Source organism: Necator americanus, chromosome III, assembly GCF_031761385.1.
Source record: "Necator americanus strain Aroian chromosome III, whole genome shotgun sequence".
Classification (NCBI taxonomy): Eukaryota; Metazoa; Nematoda; class Chromadorea; order Rhabditida; family Ancylostomatidae; genus Necator; species Necator americanus.
In genome coordinates, this window is record NC_087373.1 from 4,037,813 (window position 1) to 4,054,713 (window position 16,901).

At 37.9% G+C, this 16,901-nt stretch overlaps 1 protein-coding gene across 1 annotated transcript; it reads right to left on the reverse strand.

The window, feature by feature from the left end:
- Positions 1 to 215: 215 nt before the first annotated feature.
- On the reverse strand, positions 216 to 16,016 carry RB195_008556 (uncharacterized protein; the record flags this gene model as incomplete). Its single annotated transcript, XM_064195116.1, has 19 exons — positions 216 to 360; positions 819 to 889; positions 1,260 to 1,417; positions 1,493 to 1,643; positions 2,506 to 2,637; positions 2,854 to 2,970; positions 3,033 to 3,110; positions 3,187 to 3,315; positions 3,441 to 3,547; positions 3,612 to 3,759; positions 3,839 to 3,965; positions 4,945 to 5,090; positions 5,386 to 5,513; positions 6,065 to 6,119; positions 6,246 to 6,332; positions 6,393 to 6,480; positions 6,826 to 6,944; positions 15,766 to 15,850; positions 15,952 to 16,016. The coding sequence occupies 19 exons, from the start codon at positions 16,014 to 16,016 to the stop codon at positions 216 to 218; spliced, it is 2,136 nt and encodes a 711-aa protein (XP_064046261.1).
- Positions 16,017 to 16,901: the final 885 nt, after the last annotated feature.

The window sequence follows — 16,901 nt, forward strand, 5'->3', positions numbered from 1 at the left end:
GTCATTTTTCCGCTGCGCGACAATTGTCATATTTGCTAGATGTTGAATAACCTGTTCTTCAACTCGAGACATACTAAGTAACAGCACATACGGTGATAACAAGCAGTCCATAGGTAGCAAACGAGGCGCGATACCCGAAAATTTGTCCGGATTTCTTGATCTGCGGAGGAGGTGATCAAGGAGGAAGTGTGGAAAAGTCAGCTGCCGCTAAAAGCCTATGACCAGACATCTGCCTGATATCTTCGTTGTCGTTCCAGATCTTTTAATAGTTTTGCTGCTTCCTCATCGGTTTTACCGCCGACCTCACGGAATATGCGTTGTAGAGTGTTTTGCACGTCACGTGCCATATTACGTGCATCTCTGGAATATCGACTTTTCGTGGATCACCGAGCCAATCCCTTATTATCTACTCACAATAACTTATTTTGTGCAGGCACCGTTCAATATATTAGGAGACCCCCCAACCGAAAAGAAAAAAACAATGTCAACACGGAAAAACGCTCTACTTATCTACTTGCACAACGTGATTAAGTCAGAAGCAAATATCTGAGAGACGACAAACTGTTCCCAATTTCCGTTATACAGGATCTAATCAATAATCTAACTAGTTAGCAAAGTCGTTGAATTATTTATTAGATGCTGTCTAACGAAAATCTGACGAACCCAACCAAAATATAAAGGATCACAAAACTTTATGTAAATACCAGTAATTAGACACAGCGCATACAAAAAAGTTAAACAACCACCAATGAAGAAATATGAAAAATAAATTTAAAAGTAAATGGAAAAAATCAACTACACTGCCATAAACAACTAACCCGCATACGTATATATGAGCACCGGACTCCACTGCACTCCAGACTTTGTCGCGGCTCTCCCAGAGTTTATTCTAGAAAAAAAAATGCGAGATCGGTCAATGTCTTTGTTAAATTATCAATTTAGAAAAATTTGTAAACACGTTACAGTAGTCTCTGACTACATATTCCTTGTAGGTTACTCGTAACTGGCAATCAATCGTTCATAATACCGTTACCATAACCAAACGAAATTAGTCACAGAAAAGTGATGTTATACAGACTTCTCTATGATTTTCAGGTCGCCGCGATTTTTTACCACAACGGATACTGCGCTTATAACACTAGATCATTGTACTCGAACCATTTTACCCACCATTACAACCAAAATAATTATTTTGTAAGAAGAAACGTTCATCTTGTGGTTAAACCAAAATTTTTGGAATTACAAACAACATCTCCTACCTGTACGTAAACTTTATCCTTTTGTGCACGCGAAAATGCACAAAACAGATCAGTGATCACTCCATCGGCTACCATTTCCTCAATTTCATCCTTGTAGATGTAATCATGATCAGGACGTCGGCATCCATAGTACAACATCATCGGTCCAACTTCTTTTCCTGAACAAATAGAAGTCGTGAGTTTCACCTGAACTACACAAAACTACACGATTCCTGTACAAATACAACAAGCACCTTGATCTTTCTGGAATTTACGTTCTTGAATAAAAGCTCTGAATGGAGCGAAACCTGTTCCTGGCCCAATCATTATCACCGGTGTAGAAGTACGATGAGGGAGACGCATTTGAGACTTCCTGACGAACACCGGCGTGCGATCATTAACTTTCTGCAATAATCGATAACCTGTTGTGTGCACAAACCAATAATCAGGAATGTCCTATCTACAGTAGCATACGTAAAAATGCACCAGCTACGTTTATCTGGGTCGGGAACTGAACATAATGAACGACCTGACCCCCGAGCTGGGCAGGAGGAGACGAGCGGCTTGGGGAGCGTACAAGAGCATCGAGGATGTAGTGAAGAAGACCAGGAACATCCGGCTCCGTGCTCACCTCTCCAACACCACCATACTTCCTGCTTTGACCTATGCTTCGGAAACCTGGGCATTTCGCAAGCAAGAAGAAAACGCGGTGAGCGTCACTGAATGCGCAATTGAGAGAGTGATGCTAGGAGTATCCCGTTTCACGCAAGTTAGGGACGGGATTCGGAGTTCTCTCCTACCTAAGCAATCGAAGATTAGAGACGCCGCCGCGTTTGCCAAGGAAGGTAAAATAAGGTGGGCCGGACACATGATGCGTTTCAGCGACAACCGTTGCACCAGAGCCGCAAGCGTTCTGCGTTTCGCGCGATATTAAACGCACTACAGGAAGACCGCCGACCCGATGGTCAGATTTCTTCATGAAGTCCTTCGAAGGAAATTTTGATGCTCTTCATGTCCCACGCGAAAGGAGAAACCATTGGGGGACTCTGGCACGCGATCTGGACAAATGGAATGATTACTGGTTCACCGTTGTGATTTCCAATCAGGGTTAGCTGTACATAGGAAAGGTACAGTATGATGAATTGCATGGTACTGTTATCTCTGATAAAACCTCTTAGCTTCATTTCCAGCGGTAAACCCTTGAATCTCGTCACTGTTGGGTTAATGAGAGAAATGGAACAGGCGGAATATTCTAATCGAGACTAACCTTCCCTGATAGATAGTTCGTGCAGACTCCTCTTATTAGCCTATCTCCAATCGAATATTTAGTGACAATACAACAAATTGCAATTCGGTTGTCTTGGTGTTTGGGTGACGAGGCAATACTGTAGTAACGAGCCTGTAAACCAAGCAGTAAGTTATTGATTCTGATGAAAGAAGGAATAGACTATTACTGATGAAAAGTTAATGAAAAAATAGAGAGTACATAGTGAACGTAGAGATCAGTGGAATTTTCTTTACCAAAAAAATTCACTTCTAAAAAACATAGTAACAATATTGGCATGCACGGAGCATATTCATACGCCCACCAACCACAACCAATCAATAAACGAACCTGAAGACGTGGCAGCAGCTCTAGCAAATATTCAATCGGCGGCTTACATGACGGATGATCGCGTAGTACGTCGATTATCGATCTGCGTTCTTTCACAATATATTGCGAATATTCTTTCTGCAATTACAGAATGAGGAAAAAAGAACCAGGAACACTGAAAACTTTTTATGAACACTCACTAATCCTTCTTCGTTGGCGGTAGACAGCAGTTGTAGATGAGTTTTCTCCTTTTCGTCTGTGCAGTATTCACTAATTGCCTATATAATATGAATAGGATATCAACAATTTCATGTCCCAGCAGGAAATCACACGAAAGCCTACGAAATAATTTACCTTAAGCACGTGACTCTTTAAAGGTGCGCATATATCGACGTAATGGGTTAGGGCAGTTCGATAGGTACATGGACACGGGAACGGATTTCTCTTCGACGATTCCTCGTCAATATTGATTAGACGGAATGCCTGTTACATAGGTGAAAATAAACAAGAAATAAATAATAATAGTAATACAGTACAATAATATATCATATAATAATAATGTATAATAATATAATACATTATATATTAAATTAATATAACTCATTTACCTGCTCCGGATCAAAATCCAGCATAGAAATCATCGCATCGACTAGCTCAATGTCATTTGTTGGGAAAACCGCGAGGTGATCACCGGCTTCATAACGAATTCGAGATCCTTAAAATATAGTAAGTTCTTTCTGGAGCTTCTTCATCAACAATATCAAAAAAAAATAGCTGACCTTCAACGGCGAATTCAATGTGACGACAGCTGCGCTCACTTTTTTCCGTGTGCAGCTCACGATTGACGGCTATGGTGGCCGGGAATGGATTTTTCTGGTCAAAAGGTGGTCGAAGACGTTCAAACGCGCCCAAACGACCGTATTCACCCTTCAATAGCAGAATGATTAGGGAAAAAAAGATAAGCAAAGATTGTTAATGAGAAGAAGCGCCATTAAAGCGTAGTTACCTTGAAGAGAGTGACGTTAGCATTGTGGTCTACCAGCTCTAATCGATACTGTCGAAGTGTTTCGGCATCCATATTCAACTCCCATCCAAATTGTTGTGCTACTGTAGGCAGAAAAGCTTCACGCCATCTAAAATACAGAATTCATTGATGCTGTAGAGCATTTGTTAAACTTGCAATAAGGGTAATACAGAAATCCATGGTAAGTTTTAGAGATGGAATTAAGCGACATTTGAGCGCGAATGAAGATAAGCGACAAATTGTAGGAAAACGTCTGAAGCTAGTGGACCCAAATTTCATGGAGTGATACAGGATTGTTTTCTCTGAGAAACATTGGACTTAATATGGAAGAAAATGAGTTGGCCATCAATGTATATAGGTTGCACTGACGGCAAGCAACCACAAACGAACCGTAACGAAAAAAAAAGAAAAACAGAAAAACAAGAAAAAAAACAGAAAAGAAGAAGATGAAATGAACACTTCCGCTCGGTTTTGCCTTCAAATTTGCAGTTTATGAGCAGAGGTATCTGTAATACGTATACTAATTCTGGTTCGTAAGTCGCATATGTTCTAATAATGGACGTATCTAGAAATAAAGCCACATCGGACCCAAACATTGCGGAAATATGACAGTTTTCAGCGTAGCAATTAGCGCTTTTGAGCCTTATCATTTATTCGATCTATATATCCTTCCTTTGTACAAGTTCTAAATTTCGCTCCCCCACACACAACGTTGAACATTACGGCGGCGACAAAGACAAAAAGCGATTAGGGAAAAGTGTCCGTCGGCTACGACTACGTTTTAAGAAAAAACCGAAGGAAATGATAGAATGAGAGTGTAAACTGCGTACTTCGAGCAATAACAGCGCCTTCCGTAGTCGGAAAAAGGACATAGCTTGAAGTGAAAAAAAAGAAAGATACGCAAGTAGAAAAAGAATACGCGGAAGAATATTCACAGTAGGTAAAGGACGAAATTTCAGTTGTAAGAACAGGGCGACAACTACAGTGAGAAATAATATGGAAAAAATATCGCACTTTGAAGTATCACAACAGAGATATGAAAGAAAAAGAAGAGAGAAAAAAGGAAGAAAAAAGTAGGAAAAACCAACCTCATGAAATCCTCTTCCAGATTTGCGTCATCATCTCCTATGCCAAGCGGAAATGCTCTCTCCGCGCCTAGATCTTCTAATCGTTTATCGAACAGTTTACCAACGGCATTGAAGTGCTCATACGTTTTATTCCCCAGTCCAAAAACCTTAAAAGGAAACGATGACGAGCAGTCGCGTACATTTCATATCAACTCTGATAGGGAATTTTGAGGAAATGCCGTCGGAAACTACAATTGAAGGATACGCATAGATATTTTTTTTTTGTATGAAACTAGAAAAAGAGAGGAATATCTTAGAGAAATTGTAGCACAGGCAAAAACAAAAGAGAAAGATCAAGATCTCTGTTTAATCTTGCAGACTAGAACAAATTTTTCAAAAGAATTACCAAAAAAAAAGTGCTATTAAGGCAAAACGGGAAGAGAAAGATGCATTAAACCTCACCGCATACTTAATCCCTTTGAAATCGGAATCTGTAGTGGTAATATACTCATATAGCTGTTGAGCGTTATCTGTTGGATCACCTTCACCATACGTGGCCATACAGAACACCACCAAACAATCGTCGATTTCTTAAGCGGATCAATCAATAAAACAACACCATTAGAATCTTCACCACTAGCTCTTTGCAGTATTTAGTTAAAGTCTTGGCAATACAAGTACAAGAAGAATTAGTTTCATAAGAAAATAGAGCGGAGAGCAAACTCATCAGTAAATATAGAAAATTACAAAAAAAAATGCAGATAAGTAAGTAAAGACTTAAATATATGAGTATAAAATGTAATATTGTAAATATAATAAAAACAAATAAAATTGTAATGTAAATTCAGGAAAGCAACAAAACTGAGACCCCTTTGGTAGCTTACTCTTATAACCCTACCGGAAAATTAACTAATTAATTAATTTAATTAAATCAGAGAATCAAATATTAAGCGATTGAAGCTAAAAATTGAAGTCTGGAAGAAACAAGATTTCACACAAATTCTGTGCCCATTTAATTTCAATATAAATGTTTCAATCTCTTCAATTTCTTCAATTCAGTCTTCAATTTCAAGGATCATCACTGCCAATCATCGACTGTTGATTACTGGTGGCATGGAAAGAAAAAGGATGGAAAACGCACCACATAGTCTCGCCATATCGTCTACATCGATTTCCTCCGGATCAATTACAAGAGCCTAAAAAATCAATAAATAACAATCTAACCAAAGAGATCATAGTAAAAAAAAACAGCGAAAATCAAAAACAGAAACTTTGATAACTCTAGAACAGGTAGACTCCGAAAATGGGTAATTAAACCTCACCTTCTTAGCATAACGTGTAAAATCTTTAGCTAAACGACCGGATAACTCTTCAGCAGTACCCGTTTGTGAACCATACATGATCAATACCTATAAATATAAGCAAACAGAATAAAGGTTTTATATCAGATGAATTTGCTCAGCACATACCTGTCGATTTTCATTCTTCATACGTGCTATGAAAGACATATCTTTTGGCCTGGTAGTCGGTGTAATCGCCGTGATGTTGGGAGTGTACCTGTAAGCTCATGGAAGGGCTAATTGAGGTTGGCGACATTGCACAACTCGTAATTGAAACATTTGAGATGATTGTGAGGATATCACGTCCATCACCTCGATTGTATTTCCTCAAGAATTTACCGAAAGAATGAATACGATATTCAGCACCAATTCAGCAGTATCTACACAGATTTTTTTCTATAAATCTCTTAAAATCGGTGGGAACTATCGTCAAAACGCGCTTCATCGGTTATACAGAAAAAATAAGTAAATAAGAAGAGATTTCCTCCAACCACAACGTTTTTGAGGACATTGAGAGCAATCTTTAAAAAGTCATCGATTCTTCTTCGTTTAGAAGTCCCACCTTGAATGTGTATCACCTAGACGATATTTGACGACGAAGTACAAGCCACCTATCATCAGTGTTGTAAGGATAATAAGATCCATAAAGTCCAAATGTGACAGAATCCATTCCCACATCTTCTGAAAATAGTTAATCGAATTACACACTTTATGAAATTAGGGATGAAGGAGTAAAATGAGTAGAATAAGGAGAAAAGGGAATAATAAACTGTGGGTGGGTGGATGTAATTCGTATATAAATATATGAAGGAAACCAAGGTTTTCACCAAGGTGAAGAACTCAAAAAAACATCGTCTCACTAAATCACAAAGTCATGTTCAGAGAATCAAGACATTAAAGTAGTAATAAACGAGTAATGAAATCTTTCACGCTAATCTTTAACAATCAAAGAGTTAATCAAGGAGAAACCCTTAGTTTAACTTGAAGAATAGGAGGAAGTACTACATTGTACATAAAGGCTAATTTATGTGCGAAAATGATACTTCCAGAAGTTGAAAGCGAAAAATTTGGCGTCTATTGTCGTACGCGCGCACGCTGAAAACCCATTAGATGCAAGTTTTTAGCGGGGCGAGGACATTTTTCAACTTATACTTCCTGCTAACAACATTGTATCAATACCACAGTACTGGTAATCCAAAAATCCACAAACGTAAAAACATTTTCATTACGTCAACGAAAAACGGAACAAAAATAAACAAAAATCGATGTGACCGGCAAACTGGTTAAGATTTCATGTGTGTGTGAAAGGCGCCCTATATTACAACCACCGCTTGAATTATCTGAGCGTAGAATTTGGAACAAGTCGACTGACGCAAAAGATTTGCACGCGTGAACTATACCTCTGTACATAGACATAGTTTAGATCGATCGATCAATCGATAGAGGTTGACAAGTAGACGAGGAAATTCAACAAAACAACTGATATATGGTGTCGATAACACTTAGTGGTACGAAGACCATCAGTCACAACGAGTTTGCCCACGATGGTAGACATTCATGAGTTGTAGTCGAAATCCTAATAGACCTAAAGACCATAAAAATAAATAGCCATAAACTGTCTTCACTGTTTGGGATCGAGCCCATATTTAATTGTTCCCGGTACTGTGATTCTGTTTTTGCAATTGTACGGATGAGACACTGCGAAATCCTAATAGGTTTAGACTACAGCTCATAAATTCCAAATATAAGGAAACAGCGAATTGAAGTGGGTCTTGATCTTTAGATCGATATTGATTGATCACTGGTGTTTCTGCTTTCTTTAGAAGCAAAGAAATCCTTATAGAATGGATAGAGGTTCAGTTTAACATTATAGGAATAAATTTTTTTAAAATGGTGCGTATCTCAACAGCAGGAGCGAAGCTTAGAAAGGAATCCGCTTGGTGAATTGACTCTCGACTCTTCACTCCATGCATGAGATAGTCAGGGCCAGTGCTCTGACTCCCTTCACTTTAAGATTGTTTTCGAAGGGACCTCCTCCAGTTTTGAACGGCTGGTGAAGAGACTCCTTCACTTTTGGACGGCTGGCAAAGAGATCTTCATCACTTGTGCTGCACCTCATCAGCTAGACCCCCTTCACGTGAAGAGAGTCCAGCTCTTCCCTATCGCACCTATGCTTCACTCAATCAATTCCTAATAATCAGTATATCTCTGAGTTTTTTTTTCAAAAGCAAAAAAAAAAATTTGATGGAGTAGGTTGAGGCTCAGCCTGACACTATAGGAACTAAACTTTTTTTAATAGCGCCTACTTCAACAATATGAATGGAGGTCAGTACAGAGTAAGAATACACTTCAACCAAATCTACTATACCTAACCATCCGTGCCATGAACTTGTTCAGTTTCATCTGCACTCTCATCAAGGAACACAACGACACCATCACCGACACTTATGCTTGCTCGAACGACCGCGACGCGTAAACAGCAACTCGCATCTCTTGAACTTCTTCAACTTCACAATTTTTTTTGGCTTCGTTACCATTTGACTCAAATCTCATGCGTCTAACAGTTGAGGAAAAATACTTCTACGTTTTCCTTTTCATTTCTATTAATTATAATTATCAGTCTATCACAGCGGGTGTAGCGTAGCTATATAGATTAGAGGTTCCGCTTCCTTCATGATCCATCCGAGGTTCGAATCCGCCTTAGTGCTCAAAAAATCTTTCATCCCTCTGAAGTCGATAAATTGGTACCAGAGTTGTCTGGGTGGATAAAAACACTGACGTGACACATCGGCTAGCCCCCGCAAGTCATTGTATAGGCCAGTTACACGTTCGTGAACCTCAAATGATTCTGAATTGAAGTGAACGTAGTGGCGCGGGTCCCAAGCGGATTGATTAACGCCAGACAGCTTTGCACTTTATCAGTCTATCTACTCCACTATTCTCCTTGACATCCCATAATCTCTCATAAGAATTTATTTTTTCAGTAATATCTGCCTAGAATTGCGTACATTAAGCAGAATGCCGCCAGCTTCAACGCTGGTCCATTGGCATTACAGTACTACAGACTACATGCTACAAAAAAATAGCGCACATTTCTAACAGTTTTAGGGGAAAAAACACTTGAACTTTACACAAAGAAGAAAATATTGGGAAATATCGAAGTCATGTAAGAGATAAACGAAAAATCATGATGAGAAAATAAACCAATAAATAATGAAAATTAGTTGACCCTAAAAGGAAGCAAATTCGAAGTGTTTTCTATAATCGTGTCAGTCCGTCGACTATTTAAACACTGATAAGATGATAGCTGACGCAGCTTCACGATTAGAATCGCTAGACGACGAAGCGCACAAGAAAACACGTTATCTATGAACAATAAAAAAAATCACGGGTTTTTTTCCTTTTTCTTGAATTTGAAACTAAAGTGCTTCTTAGACTAGTTCAGTAGTGTTTCTCCTCTAGTCCTTGAAGGTCTGTGATTACTTTCCAAACAAAAGGAAAAATATCAAAATTAAATGAAGAAAAATAAAAGGAAAACAATAACAATAAGTAAAATAAAGGAATACATGATACTAATTTATTCCCAAATTTAACTACTAAATGGAAAAAAAGGAAGTGGAAGAAGCAAACGTAGACCAGACATGTTTAAAAAGTCGTTAGAGACGCATAAGAAAATAAATAAACAGTCATATGGAGCATCTATACACAAAAAAAAAGCAAATGATGCCTTGTAGATCTTTGATGTCGCACAATAAGCTTAAACCTTTGAAAATCCGAGTCATAGGTGCGATAGGGAGAAGCCGGACCCTCCTTGGGTGAAGGAGGTTTAACTCATGGGGGAAGCTCAAGTGAAGGGGGTCTTTTCGCCAACCACCTAAAAGTGAAGGGGGCAATTTCGCCAACCCTTCAAAAGTGACAATAACAATAAGTAAAATCAAGGAGATCCCATCCCCAACCGTTTAAAAGTGAATGGAGGTCAGAGCACCGGCTCCGACTATCGCATCTATGATGCCAGTAACTAGTGAAAGTATTATAAGGAAGCCCAAAAAACTGTCTGTAATGTACTACTGGAGAAGAACCGAGAACTGAAAAGACATGAAATTTATTTGTTTATATGTTATATTTATGTTTTTTTTCACTTTTCCTCTCAACAATAAGACAGAAGAAAAGAAACTTTCGGTCAATAAATATAAAAGAATTTAAAAAGTAAATATAATATAATATAATAAAAAAAATATCAAATAGAACTGAAGGCGAATGAAAGTCCCATAAAAAAAACTCGCAGGCACACTATTAGAAAACATAGGCAGAAATATGCCGAATTTTCAGCACACGGTAAGGTTTAAAATATGGAGAATTGAATCTAAACTACAAACCACCCAATAATCTACAAGAATATCAGATAAACCCTCTCAAAAAAAGAAAAATGACAAGAAAAAGAACACAAGGAAAATAACTATTCATAATAACTGCGTTCGATTCGCTAACAACACATTCCAGGGTCAACGTGCAACTGATGCCGAAAATCGCACTGCTTGCGGAGTTGGGGTTTAGCCGTTGCCCTTTCTGAAGGACGAATTAACTGTTCGTCATTGAAAAGTGAAATTATTCTCTGAGATCTTATCGGGTACTATCATATTCTGGAGCTAAATGGACTATGGAACATCTTTTTGTTGGGCCTAATCACTATCATCAAATGATAGACCCATGCAATAATACGTAAAAGAAAAAATGCAAAATAATTTTCAAATTAAAATTAATTTAATTGATAGATCGAAATAAACTGAAATTCGAAATAACGCAAAGAGAAAAACTCAAAAAAAGCTCAACTCTAACGAATGTCCGTCAATTGACGTTAATATGACAATGAAAGGTCATTTTAACATCCACCGATAAAGCAATGTTCAAAAATATGGTCAAGAAAATCGATAACTGATCAATATATCACAGACAAAAGTATTCGCTTGAGGGAATGTAGCATGAGGCCGTGACAAAATCAACGTTGTCAAAATCGATACGCTTAGTTTGTTTCTCCGCTATACAAACATGTTCACCACTCATTCTCTGGAAATTTCTGAAAAACACCATCATCCTCCTCTTAAACAATGTAGAACAAACGAATCTTTATCAAATTTTCAAGATGATGAATAATTTCACTGCAAAAATGTGACAGTAAAATTAAAATTATATTATATATAGCTCCACATTATTTGTTTATTATTTGTACCGCCTTAACGCTAATTTTTCTTTTGATTAGCGCTGCACATAATTTCTTCGTTCTCTTACCTTATCACATAAAAAATTACAGAAGTTTCAAATAAGCAATAAAAACTACTACTAGTAATCACTGCTACGCCATCGTCGCACGATAGACGATGGGCTACCGTTCATTCGGAGGTATACTTAATGCACTGGGCCCTGAATGCGTACTGATAGAACCAAAATCTGAGGAATTTACAGGAACTCGTCCAGAATTTTACAACATTTTGTGACAGTAAAATTACCGCGAAAACAATTTCCCTTCAAGAAACTACCGAACAATTGTTGTTTCTGCTTATTAAGAACGAATAAAAGAAAACGTGATTTTGAAAAGAAATACAAAACAAAACAGGTTCTGTCGTGATTTTTTTTTCTCGCTAAATTCTCTCTCCCTTGATTGATTGTTTTTCGATCACACTGACTAAAAAAAACCATAAATGAGATTCATCACGTGCAAATTAGACTGAGACATTCGGGAAATAATGAAAGTCTTGTAATCGCTTTAAAAGTTACCCAAATTTCGAGGAAAATTCCGAAAAGTCAATGCTAATTGTCAATGATCAATCTTTACTTGATATTTAATACCTATTCACTTCCCTTGGCCTGATGTTCATTCTTCCAGCTTCATTTTCTTTTTTGCTACATTTTATGTTCATTTTAAGTCAGTAAACTCATTTCCTTTCAATTCTGGTCCTGTACCTTTAGTGCAATTTCCAAATACTGTGTTGTTATCAAAAATAAAGAACGAATGTATGATGCAGAATTACAAAAGTGGAAAAAAAAAGATGGGCTGATACGAATACATCAGGGTACAAAATAAAATTTGTCATGTACAGTAAGTGTTTCTAATGTGAAGATGGCAAAAAGTAAAACTTCTCCGAGGGTTACCTCTTAAAAGTGAAGATTTTTTTTGTGAACATGGTTTAGTATGTTCAGTTTTGAATCCAAATGGAACTCTACCAGGAATTTTCAATGGAAAGTTTAAAAATTCAATGGGAAATGTTGCACACATTTATGCAGCATCAACGAAAGAAAACGAGGAATTTCCCAGACAAAAAAAAAAGGATAGGATACACTAGCTCTTAAACTCAGTATCATCAGTTTTTTCTGTTCTTCCGTCCAATAACGGGCTCATCTGAATGGATGAATTCGAGTTTTATTAACTTGAATGAACTGTAAATAATATAAGAAATCTTTGCATGAGAAATCAGAGAAAAAACAACCGAGTGCCACCAACGTCGTGTCAGCAAATCAATGATTTTCTTCGAAAGACTACGTGACTTCTATTCGATGTTACAGAGAGGTGAATCTATAAAGAAATGTAATACTTGACTATAAACACATTCCATGAAAGGAATACATGTCCATATAGAAAAGCAACGTAGCAGGTTCGCTCACGATCCAGAGAGGAAGTTAAAGATCTGAAGAGGGCCGCGGATCGACCACGCATCACGATGTAGCCAATTGGTCAAGGCAACAAATCGTCAATGAACTTCCAGCGGGAAGGGGGAAAAACGAACACATCGCGAGAAAACGAAAGTCACGTAAGGAAAGAAAGCATTTCATAAAAACTCTCTCAATTTAAAAAAAGAACAACGATGATGCAATTCTGGTCGAAAGTCCAGAAACACAGGCGCGCAGAACGAAAGATGCTATCAAAAAGGTCAACTGATACTCAGCGCCACCAGCTGTGATGTCCGATACGTTTACTGAGATCTCACGCGGCAAGTTGAATTGATGTGGTAACTTACTAACAAACTTCTCATGACAATTCTCTCCTAGGTCCCATGTTTTGTTTTTGGGAGGAGAGGGAAAATGCGAAAGAAAACTGGAATAACTTGGCTCATTTTGAATAGAAAGGGAAAAAAAATAGAACCAAAGCGACCGAAGAATTCCATCAAATCCTTAGGAAAAACCTTTATTCGAGTGATCCACGACTTTTATAAGAGAGGAATAGGTAGGGCGACGATCTTTTCTCGAAAACCTCAGAACTAACTAGCGGAGATCACATTATCGCCTGCGTAAGCGATAAGAATGGGAAACTTCTCGAGACTTGTGTTACAACCTCAACATTTACGACAAACCATGTAAAAGCAGTAAGAATCGCAACAGCTAAGACATGTAGAGCAGTCATGTATCAATTAACAATAACTATCAACATTATCGTGCAATAAAAAGAACAAGAAACTGCCGAGATCTTGCGTTAACAAAAATTCATTCGAGGTAAAAAACTTAGAAAATACACTGTAAGTTTTACGAATCGATGGCAAACCCATGTATACAACAAAACGTATCGCTCAAAAAGAGAAAACAAGACTGGAAACCAGTTCTCATATAGAACTATCTCTTTTTTGAATGGGAAAACATCTTATCGCAACGTTGGTGAAACACACAAGTTACACACAAGGTGGAACTAAACAATATCATCTTACTTCTACTAAATACAGCTTTTCTAGTCGAATTCTAGGACTTAAAATACACCTACAATAACCTGCATCAAACATACAGGTCACAAACACTAGGAGAGAGCGACACAAGGAACTAAATGTACAGAGTTCACGCGGCGCAACATTTGGTAAACAGAAAAAGGAAAAAACCAGAAATCGTCCCGAAGCAAATACTATAGCTAAGTGTGGAGGGATGCAGGCACGCAGAGAAAGGACGACATCAACACAATCATCTTCAAGAGGGTTGTTATTAGTAAAATGAGCGGCTACTCAACTGTACATCAAAGTGTGGCTATTTAAATAGAAGAACGCGTTGATAAACATGTGTCTGCTGCACAAATCGCAAGCACCGTACGGACACATCACAAACTACACGCACGCACACGCTACAATTTACCCAAACCCTATCAGATGACGACTGCCGATTCCTAAGACAGCAATTCCCCATCGAAATAAAAGATCGCACGATTCACGATCAGAACTAAGCTTTTTTTACTAGCCACCTTCAAATCTCTGGCAATCTTTCGTATTAAATCAACGAAATTCCCCGCAAGTGTATTCATTCTAAGCAGCCACAAAAAAACCAATAAGAACAAAGAAAAAAAAACGGTGGAAATGAGGAGAAAAACTAACTAAACAGAACTGACACCAACTTGACTGTCGCTTCTCTGATCGATCACTGCTCTGCCCTAATGTTTACACTTTCATCTGAATAAGCACCAAGAGGCATATAACATTCTCTAAATTTTAAACAGAACCATCTTTTGTTTATTGTGGGACTAAAAAAATTATTGTGTTTCAGAACGCACTACGGTGCACTTTGACTTAAAAATTATTCGAATAGTGATTATATAAGTTTGTAACTGCTTAATAAAATAGCCTAGATACTGCAATTTTTTTTTAAATAAGATTCTGTTCGAAAACTACAGAATAAAATTATCTCTCCAAAAATCAATACATCTAACATTTCAACGTATGAAACAAAGATTCCAAGCAGAATCCCCCAAGAATCGCTAACAAGGCAGAACGGTGATACCCGAAACACATTTAGGAATTGGCACCAGCGGACCATGACATGTATGGACTGCCTCGAATGGTCCTGTGTTAATAACACATAATGACAATAACTTGTTACACTCGCCTCGAATACAGTATACAATATCCTGATTTAGACATATTCTGTTGTGTTTCTGTCACCGTCACAATTCTGTCACTCTGTCTGCGTGGATGGAAAAAGGTTCCACCTGCTTCCCGCTAGTGCAGACACAGTAGGATCACAGTGGAATGGGGCCGCTCATGGATGATCCCCCTGTCAGCCTAATATTATTGGTCCCATTGTATCCGACGCTCGGATCATATTCTTCTTGGATATTCCGAAGAATATCAACTTTTTCCAAGTTTTGGAGACTCACATTTCCCTAGCAACGTTTAGTCTCTTGTGCTCCGCTATTCCATCCAAGCAACGGATGTTTTAAAGCAAAAAGAAAAGAATGCATTCTATCGAGACCATCTTTCAGTCTTAGGAAAATACATCCCAGGGGACTCAATGCCTCTATAAGGACTCACGTTCTCACATATCACACGTTCAATCTGAAATCCTTTGCCAAAACAAAGAAAAACTCAGTCACACTTCAGCTACCATCTTTTTTCACTCCTGCTCATTATCGCATAGAAATGTTCTCTCACCACTTTTATTAGTTCACGTTACTTCGCACTATCTGCGCTTGATAACCCAACTAAAGAAAACTCGATGAAAACTCAATGGTTCGGGAATCTCATAGAGCACTGAAACTTACGACACAAAAAAAAAAGTCCTTTTGTTCCTTGCTGGGAGACGAAAAAAACGTTCGTGATTGCGATGCAGAGACGCTAGCGGAGACTCTACGCTAATACACATTTGAAAAAAAATCTCGAGCATCAAAACTAAACAAATCTACGATAAAGTGATGTAAAAATAATACTTCAAGTAAAAATAGGCGTACTGTAAGCATGCGCCACTACTGTCCATTTCACAAATATTGCTCATTGTACAATACGTGGCAAGCATGGCAGGGGCAGGGGCAGGCAATACCACGTCCGTTGCTCACAATTACCTCTATTCGTGCTTTAGTGTCCTGAATCAGGTACACCTACAACTATTAAGTGAGCAATTTATATGAAATGGACAATTGTTGTCGTGATTGCCAAAATGACCTAGGTCTAAGAAGTAATCTAATCTAGATCTGTTACACCTTTCGATAAAGATCACAACGAGGACGACCATCAAAGGTATTAATGTTCTTCGTAAAAAGAAAAAACATCCGGGCGTTGGAAAAGAAGACACACACACAAAGACGACAGAGTCACGTGTATAGAACACAAAAATACAAAGCACAATCACTCATGTACATGTACACCGCATCAATCATTAAATGAACATCTTTACCAACAAAAATTGACAAAAACATCGGTTGAAAATAGAAAACATAGCATAGAACACATGTACATAACTGACAGACAGTTTTAATTCTGTCTGCAACGCAGTGATTGGTCTCTCCTATGGTGCGCACTCTTTCTCGTCATAGCAAAAAAAAAGCACTGACAAGGAACTGCAAAATTCTGAACATAAAGTGCAGATTAACTACAAAAAAAAAAAGAAATAATAACGAGAAATAAAGCGAAATGTCATATTTCATGTACAGATACGTTAAAATAGTGGAATCGATAGTCACTGTATCGATTACAGACACTTCACGTAAAACTCAGATACTGGGCTATATGGAATTGATTAGATCAATAGCAATAGAGATCAACGTCATATGTAGCTTCAGTCAAATGCTTTACAATACGAGACGAGAATAATGAGAGCATACGATCATGACGTCATAATCGTCAGTCAACATGTCAGTAACAATGGAAAGCAAACAATCGTTAACATTCTGACATATTAAAT